Below are 15,553 nucleotides of genomic sequence, written 5' to 3' on the forward strand. Positions count from 1 at the left end.
TGCGGGAGATATGAGGCTGAAAGTGGTTGAAAGTGGCTTTCTATTTCGAATGTTTTATTCGAATTTGTTCGAATTAAATTCGAACATAAAATTCGAATATTGGTTGAATTAATTGAATAAATTTACGTTTACAGAATTGAATGTGTGTAGCAGATTTCTAACTTATTTTATCAGTAGGTAGAAATTGATTTCTGTGTAAAGTGAAGAACTTGAACTCACATTAGATCATTAGATAACGCGAAAATGAAACGCGTCAAAATAAGAATAACTAAACTAAAGTAACTATAACTTAACTAGAATAAGAAACAAATATTATGCTCTTTGTCCTACTATTGTGAAACAATTATTGAGCACTGATTAGCTTTTTATCAGTGGCGTGCCGTTATTAGAAGCATTGGAAGCGCCGCTTCCCTTGTATTCTCTAAAAAATAAATAAATATTAATTTTAATTATATGATAATAATCGCACAATATTTTATTATAACCGCATTATGTATCTTATTATAATTTTCTATACTACACGTGGAAAAAAACAAAAAAAAATTGCTATTGTATATTAGAATATTAGTGACGGAGTGTAATCTCCTGTATTTTCAGATTACGAAAAGCAAGATTTGCGCATGCGCTTTACAGAACACCAACCTCACCCGGTGTAGCCGGTGGAAGCCTACGACCTTGGGTGAAAGCTGCACACATATAAGATTACAACTCTGTCAAGGACCGGTTCTGGGCTGTTAGCCGCCTGCCCACTAGATATTTCGATTACGTGAATAATGAGTAGATTTATAACTTAACCCAACCGATAAGAATTTACTGGTATGTTTTTACGATAGTTCTGTATAGTTGACAGGAGTTAAAAAAATGCATTAAAATATTTGATAGATTTATTCCGCTTTCCGATTTTATATTACTCACGGATTTCGATGTTAAACCAGTGATATTACGATTTCGTACATCCCATCTTTAAGGGGATGTAGAAAAAAACGTGTACAATTCTTGTATAATGTTAAAAAATTAACTGTTACTTTGGTAGCATCATTTACAACTAAATTTAATGAATGAGAGAGATGCACCAGGTACAGAAAAGGCTCTAGAATTTATTTTCCTTAAATTTACGATTTATGTATCCGTTTGTCATAAAAATTTGTCTTTCCACTTTTTCCCGAGACTACAAATATTCGAGTACAAAGTAACTGGTTTCGACTTATTTCTACTTAAGAAGTAGTTAAATAATTAAGCGATTAGGGAATTGGGGACATAAACAAAACCCTGATGAAAGAGCCGGAATATTACTTAAACAAAAGCTTAACCGAATCAATCTCTAGCCGAGTACAGTGGGGACTGATTTCTTCGAAATACTGTATTAGATGTAATAAAGACAGACATTTTTCCAGTTCGACGAGAGTGACCGAAAAGTTGTAAATTTTGGAAATTTCCGTGGACAACACCTGGTCCTAAAACGAATTAGTTAGAAAACAAAAGACGGACAATCTATTAAGTTTAACATATTTAGATTTTTACAGCTATGGTGAGAAACGTTTAAAATTTACAACAACCCTGTCGCGTCTTTTGAGGTATATTAGTGATGCGACAAAAGAAACATTTGACATTGCCAAATCCCGAGGGTATCGGCACCCTCGGGATTTGGCAGCCCGCGTGCATGTACAGTACACACCGCACACCTAGCAGGACCGTCTCTGATTCCACTCGTAGGGAGCTATTTGACTAAGTGGTTAAGATTTAAAGAGTAAAGAATATTTTATGTTATTTTCATGTACGTTTCATTACAAAGTTATATTTAATTATAATTTTCTTTAAAAGTATATTCATACAATTGAAGAATATTTTGTACCAGGTATGTATATCCACCACACATTTTATTTCACCAAGTAAGTTTTTATAATTTTATTTTTAATTTTAGCCCTTATATCGTGGCTAGCGATTCGGAATGTAATTGCGATATTGAAAATTTATTTTAAAAAAGTTTTGGCTCGAGATCATATAATGAAAAAGAAAACATTATTAAAAGAGAAAGGCCAATGCCTAAGTTAAATATAAACGCTTCAATAAAAAAATTTGTTCGATATTTTCACGATAAAATGGCTCTGTAAATGCATAAAAATGCATTTACAGAGTGAAATTAGTGTGTGGAATAAGAATGTCTTTGACAATTTAGCTGGCAAAAGACACGAAAAATCGTCGATTCTTTCGTATTTGAAGCAATTTGGAAATCGAAGCGGAATAGAATTTAACATTAGTAAATAATATAAAATAAATATTGAAAATTGTAACGAGATAATTATGGGTAATAGATATATTATATCTAAATAAATAGATGTTATATGTTTTTATCAAAGCAAGAATTGGCATTTAGAGGGCATATGGAATATATTGGATCTAATAACAGAGGTAATTATAATGAACTTGTTTATTAAGTACGTCAGATAAATAATCTATTAAAAATACATTTAAAGAAAGAATTAACTGATTACCCCTGGATTAACTGATTACTCTTATAGAAACACAGTTTCCCTATCATGAAATGTCACGGCACGCCCCTGCTTTTTATTATGACTGGACACAGTGTTGAATCCGTATTTTACAAAAATTATTTATCGATGATACCGTACATGCATAATTGTTGTCCTAAGCTATCTGAAAAAATCTCCACTTACACTTTCCTGATGACAAAAGCGACGCATTTCCGTGATTCGTGATCCGTAATTTTTTATCGAGGCGATATCGAACTGATATCAATGTTGTCAGCCGAAAAGTGAGTCCCTTCTGGAGTAAAGTCAGCACCCACTTTTTCTCTAATTTTTAATTGTGTTAGTTTCGCTCTAGTAGAACTTCCCGACTGGATATATCGCCTTTGGACATTTTTCTACTAAAGCGAAACTTTAAATACGAACTACTGAATACTCAACCCTTTACCGACGATTCTAAACGAGACTAAACGGGACAACTATAAACGGGACGCTACAAAAGGTATTTATCGCAACGCGAAACCTCATATAAACTCTCTCTCTTTCTCAACCACTGCATTAAATAGGTCAGTTAATCTAACATTGATATGTATCCTGTAACATTTTTTTAAAAATTATTAAACGGTCATTTGTTATTAAACCTAGAGTCTGAGTGGAGTACTTCCGGTGCGCTGTTTCTCAATCTGTCTTCATCCCGAATCGGATTGCCCATATACGCGACTGCTCCCGTGATCCACGTCGAATTTGAATTAATACGCCGTCTCTTTTTTCGTGTAAAACGAGACACGACGGTGTCAGTCCCGACAAGGAACTAAAGAGGTGACGACCCTCTGGTCACACTGTATCAGCAGTCAAGGATTTTCAGCCCGATTACAGTGGTGTCAGAGCGTGATAAATTTCAGAATAACCCTAGACAAATTGGAATAGGGTGTAGTCTAGAGGAGAAGGACGTGTGCGAGAAGAGATGGCAGGAGATACCCGTTAGGTGGATTTGGGGACACGATTACGCTAATACTCTCTTTTGCGGAGGATGCTGAAGACCTCAAGGGCACCAATTTCTCTGAATTGCTAGATGAAACAGCTAAGTTAACCAATTGGGCAAAAGACGCAGTGTTTAGGAGTTGCCAAATTAAAATTGATTGGGATAGCCAGAGATTTTGCTTGGAATGATGCGAAGATGAAAAAAGTCGAAACATATGATGAGTTTAACAACTTCCGCTCTTTGATTCTGACAAACACGCATAGAGTAAGGGATAAAGCGAATTTAATATTCAGAAACCTGAGAAGAACTAGAACAATAGCCCACGATTTTGATTAGAGCTTATCTTGTAGGATCAATGGAAATTCGTAAAAATAATAAGCTTATCTCTAACACTTAACAATAGGCAGTGTTGTTTATTTGGTGTAAATAAAAAATATGAATTATTAGAAAGCCCATTATATCTCTTACACGCTTACTTTATAAACATAAAATTGAGGTAAGTGAAATAATACAAAGTTTACTTGCAAATGTGTTGTTGATAGAAGGTGATTATCGTAGCAAGCTTTCACCTGAAGGTAAAGTCTGCTCCTCTTTTGGATTAATCAAAAACAGTCAAATGACGAATCTGTTTCGAAGGTCATCACATTTAAAAAGACCATCATCTATATTAATTTCTTTTTGTTTTTAGTATTAAATCTTATATTTATTGACAACACTACGTCTTGTTTATAAAATCGTACTGCCCGATAATTTTACCAGAATAGAGATATGAAGAAGTACATGACGAGAGTTGATATTTAGCACAGAGTATTAGGTGCCCATATCATTTGCGCATAAAAAATCCAGACTCTTAGGTAGTCAGGGGACCGAGAATAGAGTCAGAATAAAATACAAAATGGCGACCCTCTTCTACAAACATGCAAAACAGCCGCCTTTCCCCACCGAAGTCAGGTATGGGAGAGTGCCACCCAAATCATTCTAAAAAGTGAACTCCGACTTTACGACCAAACACGTAGTTTCTTCTATGTTAAATAAAATGTGTAATCTAATTTTGTAAATTTGGGAGTTCTTCAAATATGTCGTTAAAACGGTTTTATTGTCGTTACATGTGGTTTTTTTTTTTAAATTATCTAGTATACTAAAATTGTAAGAGCGATAAAAATTTGACATTATATTAGAATTGTCGTTACATCCGAAGACATTATAATCGGGTTAAACTGTATATTGTTTGTGCAAAATAAAAAATAATTTCGGACGATACAATAGCCACTATTATTTTTTTTTTCAAAAACGGGAACTTTTCGTTACGCATCGACAAAAATTCAACCCGGGCTGACACGCAACGGGGAGAAATTTTCAAATTTGATAAGTTAATTTCATCGAAGATGCATCGTAGACGATCTCGTGGTCGTGGCCGGCGAAGTTTGAACGATCGCGCCCAAAAGCAGCGATATCAAAGAAGTTAGGAAAATGAGAACGAAACCTTTCTTGAGCATCAACGTGATTCTGTCTCCGAAACATAGTCTTATCCCAAATACGGTTTTGCCGTTTTATTTGTTCTCTATAAAATGTATTTTGTATGTCTAGAATGAACTAAACAGATTTGCATTGATTCATGTAAAAAACTTTGTCTCAGTTTACGTGGTTTCGGATTTTCCGATTATCCATTAAAATCCAGTTATAACACTATTGGCCTTTAAGTACTCTATCGTTCATAATAATAACTTAATAATTTAACATAATAATAATAATAATAATAATAATAATAATAAATTTCAGCCGAAATTTATGTCTTTTTAAGCTAACAAATCAGCACAATGCATCAATGTGACAAAACAATTCCGAAATTTTACATTGTTGTAGTGCATTCTTAGTTTTTCATTTTTTCAAAATTTATAAAGTGAATTTAAAATTTAAATTACTTGTTTTTTAAATGCAGTCAGAAAAGGTAAGTAAAACGTTCAATCTCTTTTGTTACACGTTATTTTTAATTTGTAGACGACATTTGTCATTCAAAATTGTAAAAAATGAAAATTTGAAAATTTTAATTTTTATCGAAAAAGTACATTAATGAACTAAAAAATGTAGCAAATGTTTTAAACAACATAGATTCAGTTAATGTAAACATACAAATACTATACCAACAGTAACAAAGTGTAAAAATATAATATTCGTCTGATAAAAAAATTGCTACACTTTGTTTTGCTAAGATTTTTNAGAAGCCATACTGGTGAGAAACCATTTATATGCGATATTTGCGGAAGAGGTTTCGCCCAGTCTGGAAATTTAACAATTCACAAAAGAACACATTCGGAAGAAAGACCATTCAAATGCAACTATAAAGACTGTCCATACGCTGCGAAAAGGAAAAATTCTTTGATAGATCATGTCAGACGATTACATAAACTTCCATTTGTTTCTGAAGTTAGTGTAAGAATTATGTTTATGTTTATTTTTGCATTTAAGTCCATACATATAACTGATTTAATTATTATAAATAAAATTGATAATTTATAGTGAAACATTAAGTAATATATTGTTATATCTCTATCATAAAAATCTTAAATATTAATTATGAAATCATTTCTTCAATAATAAGCGTTTATAATGTAGTCTATACAAGATATATTAAATTTACAAATTATATTAAAATTTAACTGTAATTTTGTATTTTAATGTGTACTAAATAGCTAATGTATCTTATATATCATACAATAATTAGATTCCCGGTAAAAAAGCAAAAACAGATAATAAATGTGATAAATGCGGTAGAACTTTTCGATTCTCATCCACTTTAAAAATACATCTGACATCTCATGAAAAACACCGATCGTTTTCGTGTAATATTTGTAAGAAAACTTTCAAACATAAATATGAGTTAAAAAGACACATGAAGAACGGACATTCACAGGAAGAAACCGCATCTTCTTCCAAAGTACGTAAAGAAATTTTCTAAAATTAACTTTTTAAAAATTACTTGAATATTATAATGTAAAAAAGTTGTGCAGCTTGTAAAAGATTACTTCTTGAATTCTATTACTTGACATTATTACGTGATTACTGTAAATAATTTTATTCTGTAATCCTTTATTTATTAAGTAACACTGCATTATTCATTTAAAGAAAAGAAGTAAGGGGCCATCCATAAATTACATAAGGACGATTTTGGACATTCTAGACCCTACCCACCCCTGTGTAAGAAAAAGTAATATTTTCTTTGATCCCCTCCCCTTCCCTCTCTTACGTAATATTCTGGCATGATTTTATAAAAAGATTTTAACCAAAAAAATTTTTTATAAACCTTAAAAACCTTAGGTTCAAAATATATAATTATTAATTAGTTAATTAATATGTAGCCTACTATTATTTATAAAAGACTAGGTGATCAAATTTAAAAATATAAACATTTAATTAAAATTTGAATGAAACAATTTATTTTAAGAACTTTATTTTTTAATTATTAACAATCATTACTATTATTATTATTATCGTTAATCAACGTCAAAATATTTATTTTTATATTAATTTCAATTTTCACAAAAGACGCAAAAAACTTTGCCAGATCGACAAGCTAGTACACGTGTAAACAGAAACGTCATACAAAATAAAACAAGAGAGAATAGAGAGAAATCACATTTCGTTGCCATATTGATTACATCTTGTCTAAGACCAAGAAAATAAACTACACGCTGCTAAAATGTGATAGGTGCACCTGGGGACTAAATAATAAAGCTTATAAAACTCTATATGATGGGGCAATACAACCAATGCTATTTTACTAAGCCTCTGGCTATGGTCATGTAACTAGTAAAAATATAGTAGCAAGTAAATCACAAAGCCAGTTTGCCACCAGTTTTATAAAGTACTGCAGAACTGTTTTTACTAATGCCTCTCTGATACTAGTAGAACTCCTTCCTTTGCCACTACATATTATAGAAAAGGTTCTAAACTACATCAGAACTACAAACGTCAAGGCTCAACAACGGTCTCTACTCCTATCTACGGCTGTTCATACGCTACCACATTGCAATTACCCTACTATCTCTGATCATCATTCTGTAAACAAGGTTTTTTGGTGTCATCTGCTTCCTCCGTGGATAATCTTGCAGGCATCAATATCTACACAGATGGGTCCAAAAGCTCCCTTCTTGTCGGCTCAAGTATCTCTATCTTCCTCCAAACTTACATATTTTGCCAAAAATATGTTAGAAGGTACAGATACAACCCATATACCTCCATCTATCAAGCTGAACAAGATGCCGACTACCAAGCTGTTCAGTGGGCCACTTCACTACCAAACAAAAGTTTGTCTATCAACATTTATAGTGATTCTGTTTGTCCTGAAAGCTCTATTAAATCCCAATTGCAATAGAATAAAATCGCATATATCCAGCACCATATTAAAAATCTTGTAAATAAGATAATTTTTATATTTGTTCCTGGCCATACTGGCGTACTAGGAAATGAAAACGCCAACGCTGAGGCTAAGTCAGCTGCAAAGAAAACTGACTCGGACTACACTCACATCCCTCTCTCATGTAGCAGCCTTAAAAATTATATTCATGACAACGCTATGCGAAAGTGGAATCAGTAAAAGTAGTTGAGCAGTAAAACTTGTAGAATAACACGACTTAATTTTCCTAGTGTTGAATGTAAATTCTCATCACTACTTAGCGATTTAACGTTTGCTACTGCTCAACTATTTACTGAGCATGGTAATTTTAAAAGCTACCTGGCGATGTATAACCGGGCAGACTATGCTTCTTGCTTTTGCTCTACAGAAAATTCAGACTTCGTTGACCACGTGATTTATCATTGTCCAATTTAGAATCAACATACACTTATTCTGAAATTAGAAATCTCTACACTTGGTTTCATGTGGCCACGTCCACTTAATAAGCTTGTTCAGAAGCCACTGTTTGATGCTTTTTACAATTATGTTCAAAAAATATGGAAGAAAAAACTATTTATAATTTATAATTTCTAGTTTTACATTTTAGTTTTCACTAAAAGCCGAACACTAATTTTATGTTTATTTTGTATCGTGTATTTTGGTTTATGTATTCTTAGTGTTAAACATCCATAGGAGTGGTGCACTTAATCTAATAAAAAACAAGAGAAAGAAACCACTACACGGACTTTCTCCCATAACAAAAAATGTGTAGAGCGTGAATCTGCTAGCGTTATTACTCTATCACGTCAAACGAGACAACGAGCGTTCTTAATAGAAATCGCCAAATTGAAGCCGAATTCAAAACGCTACCACTCAACGAGAACAAAAAATAAAAATAAGAATATTACGTAAGATGAGATCTATTACCCCCTACCCCTGAGTAAGAAATTGTAAGAAATCCTTGACCCCCACCCACCCCAAAATACCTTACGTAATTTATGGATGGTCCCTTACATACTGTTAGTGCTGTGCGATGCATCGATGTTTTTGTTCGTCGATGCATCGACCTTCCGATGTTTTTGAAACATCGATCCTGAATCGATGTTAGCAATATGTGAATTTCGATTCATCGATGCATGCATGCAGTTCATTCTTTGTTCCTAATGTTACCACCTGTTCGGTTTTCGGCCGGACAGTCCGGGAATTTCGTAGAAATTGTGAAATTGCGATGAAACAAAGTTCTCGCAAATATGTTTACAAATTTACACTATTTTAACAGTGAATGAACTCACACTCATTGAAACTCATCCGCAACTCTGCCATGTTAGTCTGTTTACGCCGACTTGTGGCGCGCAACCTGTCGACTTTGAGGCCGGATGGCCAACGGTGGCAGCCTACCGCTCTGGGGGACCCGGGATCGAATTCGGACGGATCAAGGAATCCCCAGGAATTTTTCGGGGGGTGGTCTGTTCGGATATGTCGGGCCCAGTCCCTCACAACCCGGTCGCCCCATTGTGGGCCTGGCCGAACCCATAATGGGCCTGCTATAAAAGGCCCTCTTAGTGCCCACAGGGCGGAAATAGTAAAAAAAACCCTGTCGATTTTTTTTGCATGTACTATCGTACACGTATCAAATAGAGCTAAGTTATCTGTACCTGTTCTTTCTTAATTTAGGTTACTTACGTTACTCCTACGCAAGTCCCTAGTCCCTAACTGNCGAAACATGATATTTTATAATTTACAATGTTTTAAAATATTTTTGTTATATAAATTCTGAATCGCTAATAAGTCTAAATCATTTAGGTAAAAAAAGAACCAAGATTTGAATAAATAGTAACATAGTTTGATTTGTGAAAAATAATCGATACATAAATAATATATCACTATTTAATACTTTTGTAAAGGGTATATTAAGTATATGTTGAAATTTTGTGCTCATTTATGGCTGACGCCTTGGGAGGTTTCCTTATTTGCATAAATGATAGCGCTGGCTATATCTAAATACATATACATGTTAAGTAATAATTATAACTTCTTAAAATTTAGAAAAGTTTATTTATAAAACCTATATCATGATCAATGTTGAATTTTGCGTGCAGATAATATTTGACAACTGATATTTATTTTTATATATTTCAGTAATCAAATATTATCTACATGTTAAATACGGGTAATATTTGATTACGAATTAAGTTTTCATTAACATTGAGAGGATAAAATGTCATTATTATCACGTTAATTGTCTACATCAGTGTTTATCAACCTTCTTGAATACGCAACCTCTTTAGAAGTTAAAATATTCTGGCGACCCCCAGGGGCCTATTAAAACTATATCAGTGATTTAAAAACATATTTAATTTTCTTCCAGTTGAAACCTAAATATCGATCGAAAAACCAATTGTACTGTAAAATAAACAGGTACAGCCTTCTCACTGAAATTGTAGATTTTTTTATTGTAGTGTAGGACCTACAAACACTTGCCTTTTTCTTTTACCCGCAACCCGCGTGTAAGGCTTTGCGATCCCCTAGAGGTCGCAACCCACAGGTTGAAAAACACTAGTCTACATCAATATTTGTATTTGTATTCGAAGAAAATCTACTTTTTAAAAACATTTTAAATAAATTTACTCGTAATAATTATTTCCAGATTTATACCTTTTCACGCTAGTTTTTTAAATGATGACATTTTCTTCTGCATAGTAATTTTATTCTCACAAAAAATGTTACAAATATCTTAAACATTTTTAATATTAAAGACGTTTAAATGTGATGTAAATTACATTTTAATTATTTCAATTTACATGAAATTTTATATATTTGCTTTTATTGAATTGCACTCCTTCATTATACTATTTACTTTTAGAAAGATACAGAAAATGGCCAAAAAGTTCAATCACATCTTTTACAGACACCATCAAAAAGTTCTGAAGCAACAAAATCAATTAAATCTGAACAACTACCTTCAGAAGAGATTATTTTCACATTCGAAGAAGCTGAAGAATTTCTTAAAGATTTTAACATCGATTTAGAAATTATGAAGTTTGAAACATCCTCACAACTGGAATTATTCTCAGAGATGGAAACCGATGAAGATAAATTCGAATGTCAACATTGTGGACAACAGTTTTCTGACGAAATTTCTTTAAAGGAACACGAGAAACAATTCCACTAATCGAATTAACTCTGGGCATTTAACTTTGAAACAATATAAGTTCAAACAGTCGTCAAAAATTATTAACATTTTTCTACATTGATCTCCGACTAATGAAAATTAGACATTAGTAAAACAATATTTGTTTCAGTACAGTTAAACGAAATAACATTAGAAAATTTTCGTATAAATTATTTCATAAAAGTACTGTACATTTTCAGAACGAAACTTTTAGCATGGAATAAAATTAAAAAAGTTATTGTTTGAAATTGAATAATGGCTTTAATTGAATAAATTTACGTTTACAGAATTGAATATGTCGCAGATTTCTAACTTATTTTAACAGTAGGCNGAAAAATAACTTATCAGAAATCGCGGCCGCGGTTTGGTGCGCTGCTCCGCGACGAAAACAAACATAAGCAATGGCGTAGTCGAACGGTGAACACTCGGTAAGTAATCCTACAATTTTTTGTTTATAGCATAGTTTATACGAATTATTCACAAATAATTATACGTGTTTTGGAAATGTTGAGTCGAATTAGTCTAGAATCAATCAATTTTATGAAAGAAAACCTTTCAAACAGCCGTAGTCACTAAACTTCACACGTGTAGGGCTGTGATTGGCTCATGTATTTAAGGATTCCTACAACGTGAAATCCTTGTAAAGTGGAACGTATCTAAGCGTTATAGGGGGTCTACTGTATATGTCTTTACATGTAGCGCCATCTATTTGCAGAAAAAACTTTCATGGTTTTTGGCACCGATCTTAATCGTAATCTTGTTTTAAAATTTTCGATCAATTTTACAACGATGTAACGTTCAATTTTAACCTTTATTATCATAGAAAACACTCAAAATTTCTTTTTTGAAGTCAGTGATGGCCCTCTTGCTCTTCCTTTACAATTTGTCTTTAATGTAATCCCACGGAAGCAGTTATAAGAATAAAGATTGACTGAATACAGAGTTCATTCTACGTTATTCTGGATTTCCCTGACTTGATGACTAATGATGAACTTTCATTTTCCAGGATGATTCACTTGGTTTATTCACTATGGTTTAAGGGATAAATATCGATCCAATTATACCTTGTGGACTTATTGCTGTCCAGATGCATCTCTACGAATGCCAGGCACTTTCGGGATGATAGTGAGGATTATCGTAAAGTACTCGGCTCTTAGTGTACTATTTTACATGCGGTCTTTTGCGTTTTTGCAGAGAATCCAAATAATTTTAGACACATCTAAAAATTCTCTATTTAGCCTCAGAAGAGGGGGACGAAATTCTTGCCCCTGGTGGAAACGGGTAAGATCGGCTATATGACTGTAAAGGATATCTTACGTAAGGGCTCTTAACACCTAGTGGCCAATATGTGGCCATTGTGGACAACAGTTTTCTGACGAAATTTCTTTAAAGGAACACGAGAAACAATTCCACTAATTGAATTAACTCTGGGCATTTAACTTTGAAACAATATAAGTTCAAACAGTCGTCAAAAATTATTAACATTTTTCTACATTGATCTCCGACTAATGAAAATTAGACATTAGTAAAACAATATTAGTTTCAGTACAGTTAAACGAAATAACATTAGAAAATTTTCGTATAAATTATTTCATAAAAGTACTGTACATTTTCAGAACGAAACTTTTAGCATGGAATAAAATTAAAAAAGTTATTGTTTGAAATTGAATAATGGCTTTAATTAAATAAATTTACGTTTACAGAATTGAATATGTCGCAGATTTCTAACTTATTTTAACAGTAGGCAGAAGTTTATTTATGAGTAAAGTGAAGAAAGTGTACTCACATTAGGTCATTAGATAACGCGAAAATAAAACGACTCAAAATAAGAATAACTAAACGAAAATAACAAAACTTAAATAAGAAACGAATATTATGCTTTTTGTCCCACTATTGTTAATTAGTTATGGAGCACTATGTTTATTTTCTTATTAAGACTTGATACAGTATTGAGAACTTACTCAAGAGTAAAATTTTAGATCTCGAAAATTGAAATTCTTTACACTTCGAATGACCAAACGATTTATGGAATGGTTGTTAATACAAGGTATATGGATTTAAAAGTTATGGATTACTTATATGTAATTTAGTGAGTGTAACTACAGAAGAAACTTGTCTCGCTATAATGCATACCGTAGTTACGAATAAATGTTTACACTTGCTCTTAAACACGTAAAACATGATTTTTTTTGGTAGAATTTAATTAATTTAGACATATGTTACTGTTGAATATTGTAAATTCACTTCAATAATTATGTGATGGTCATAAAAGCGCGTCGAAATTGCGACTAATTACGAAACTCCTAGATCGGAGAGTTTCGAAGATCGAATCGGGTCAAGAGCCTGTGTTGATGACAAAACTTAGATGGGAAGAAAACTTTCTTACTTATTGTAAAACAAATGCAATGCGATGATAAACAGCAGGGGGGAATGTCGACAGAGATAGTGAGACCTTTGTCGAGATGCTCGCGAGCAAGTGTCGGGTCGAAACAATTGAGAAAGGGGGGATTTAAGGACGAAAGTGACATCTGTTAAGCACGAACGCTTTAGGGAGTTAAATGTCCACAAGAACATCTGGTGGACCGTTTAGGTTCAAAGATGTCAGAGAGAAAGGCCATAACGGAGTAAAATACGAGCGCGGACTTTAAAAGCTCCGTTATCACCTCCCCGATCTTTTCCGACCCGAATCTGTCTCGAATTTCGCCTAGAAACAAAAGAATGACCAATCGGGGTAAGGGAGAGGTGAACAGGACCGATCAAAAGGGCGATATTCGGAGAAAATCCTAAAAAAACTCCACATCTCAAGGTCAGAATGGCCGATTCCCCTCCGAATAAGTGCTGAATAAGGACCTTCATCCACCGGTCAGTCACACCTGCCCAAGCTTCTCCGCCTGATAAACATGTGAGTGGTAATCAGAACGTCAACCATCGGCCGTTCACCGGTAGCCTACCTCCGAATCTGTGGATTCTTCGCCGAGGAAGCCCCGGGGCCACTACCATCAGCAACACACCTCATTTGAAGTCCAACGTTCTTAGTTATAGTTCTTCTTTTATTATGTAAATTAAAGTAGTTGTTAAAATAAACGGTTTCGTGTAAGACACTAGTCATCTTTTTCTCCTACCGCCACCACCCACATACGATTCGCCCATAGGTTTTCCTGACGCAAAATTAACTTATTGCCCCTAAAAGTCGGCAACCTTACAATTACAACATAAATGGAAAAAATTTTTTTAAATGATCAGTTGTTTGACATAGTTTGTTTGAAAATCGTGGTTATATGATCGCGTTTATTTATTTGTATATTGGTATTCACACAAGTATATCAAAGTTCTTAATAGACAAAAAACGTTAATATAGGCTATTCATTCATCATTTTATAATCGAATTCTTAATTGCTATGAGAACCTATTGAAAAATTTTTTGTTTAATGTTCGAATTATGAAAGAAATTATAAGACTTAAGAAAAAACGATAATAAATCGAACAACCTTATTAATATTTTATATTGATTACATGCGTTTCGAATTTATGTAACAATCTCATTCCGGCCTCTGAAATTAATGTTTTAAGTATTAATATAAAATTATAATAATTTAGTTTATAAAAAAGGTTATAAAATTAACAAACTGCTTAGTATATTTTTTAATGAATAAATATTCATGTTATTGTAATTTCATTTTGTAACCTTCATTTTATAGTAATTCAGTATTCTTCATGCGAAAACGAAGTAATAGCATAAATAATAGTTTTTCAATTTGTACATTGAATCATTCGATAATCAGCAAGCATTATCTTTTATATACCTATACTATTTCATGTTTACAAATTGGCACGATTACAGTAAATTTTGAAATTTCAACTTAATAATTGTCTGTCTGTTGACTTTAATTTGTTGTTGTTCATAATTTTTTTCTTCATCGTAAGATATTTTTTCAGTAACATTGAAACGATAAAATTCTATTTTATCGAGTTAATTTCTACATGAATATTCGTATTTGTATTCGAAGGAAATCTACTTCTAAATAACGTATTTACGTGAGGATGACATTTGACACTCAATACACTACTAGAAAGAGAGATAAAGTGGATATAATTTTATCTCCGCGTAATTAAATGGAAAAGTTTCATATTTCTCTAAGCTGGTTTTCTACCTTAAATATTTTGAAAATTTCATGCACCAATCATAAGACATAAATTATTAGACATAGAAGAAAAAACTTTAACTCAAGGTAACTTATTAAAAAATAAATTAAGTAAGTAAAATAAAATTAAAGTATCACAGAACTCGGTACAACTCTACAGTGAAGCTCAACAACACGTGTAACGTTAAATAGCCTGATTTTGATCGTTAATATCTCGAAGACCAATGAATCAATTTAAATATAATTTAAAATATATACTGAGCACAATGAGAAGTATGAAAACTAGTGATGTAACGAATATTCGGTTACTATTCGGTAATCGGCTTATTTTTCGCTATTCGGCCGAATACCGTATACCTAAAACAAAAGTAAGAAATA

General features: G+C 32.7%; 1 protein-coding gene across 1 annotated transcript; it reads left to right on the plus strand.

Moving 5' to 3' along the window:
• The first annotated feature begins 4,363 nt into the window (after positions 1-4,363).
• On the plus strand, positions 4,364-11,130 carry LOC111633604 (zinc finger protein 2-like). The gene is made up of 5 exons (XM_023378211.1): positions 4,364-4,419; positions 5,408-5,416; positions 5,679-5,892; positions 6,191-6,403; positions 10,725-11,130. The coding sequence occupies exons 1-5, from the start codon at positions 4,364-4,366 to the stop codon at positions 11,031-11,033; spliced, it is 801 nt and encodes a 266-aa protein (XP_023233979.1). The 3' UTR covers positions 11,034-11,130.
• Positions 11,131-15,553: the final 4,423 nt, after the last annotated feature.

The sequence above is a fragment of the Centruroides sculpturatus genome, unplaced genomic scaffold, assembly GCF_000671375.1.
Source record: "Centruroides sculpturatus isolate CEXI.00-Female unplaced genomic scaffold, Cexi_2.0 scaffold779, whole genome shotgun sequence".
Lineage (NCBI taxonomy): Eukaryota > Metazoa > Arthropoda > Arachnida > Scorpiones > Buthidae > Centruroides > Centruroides sculpturatus.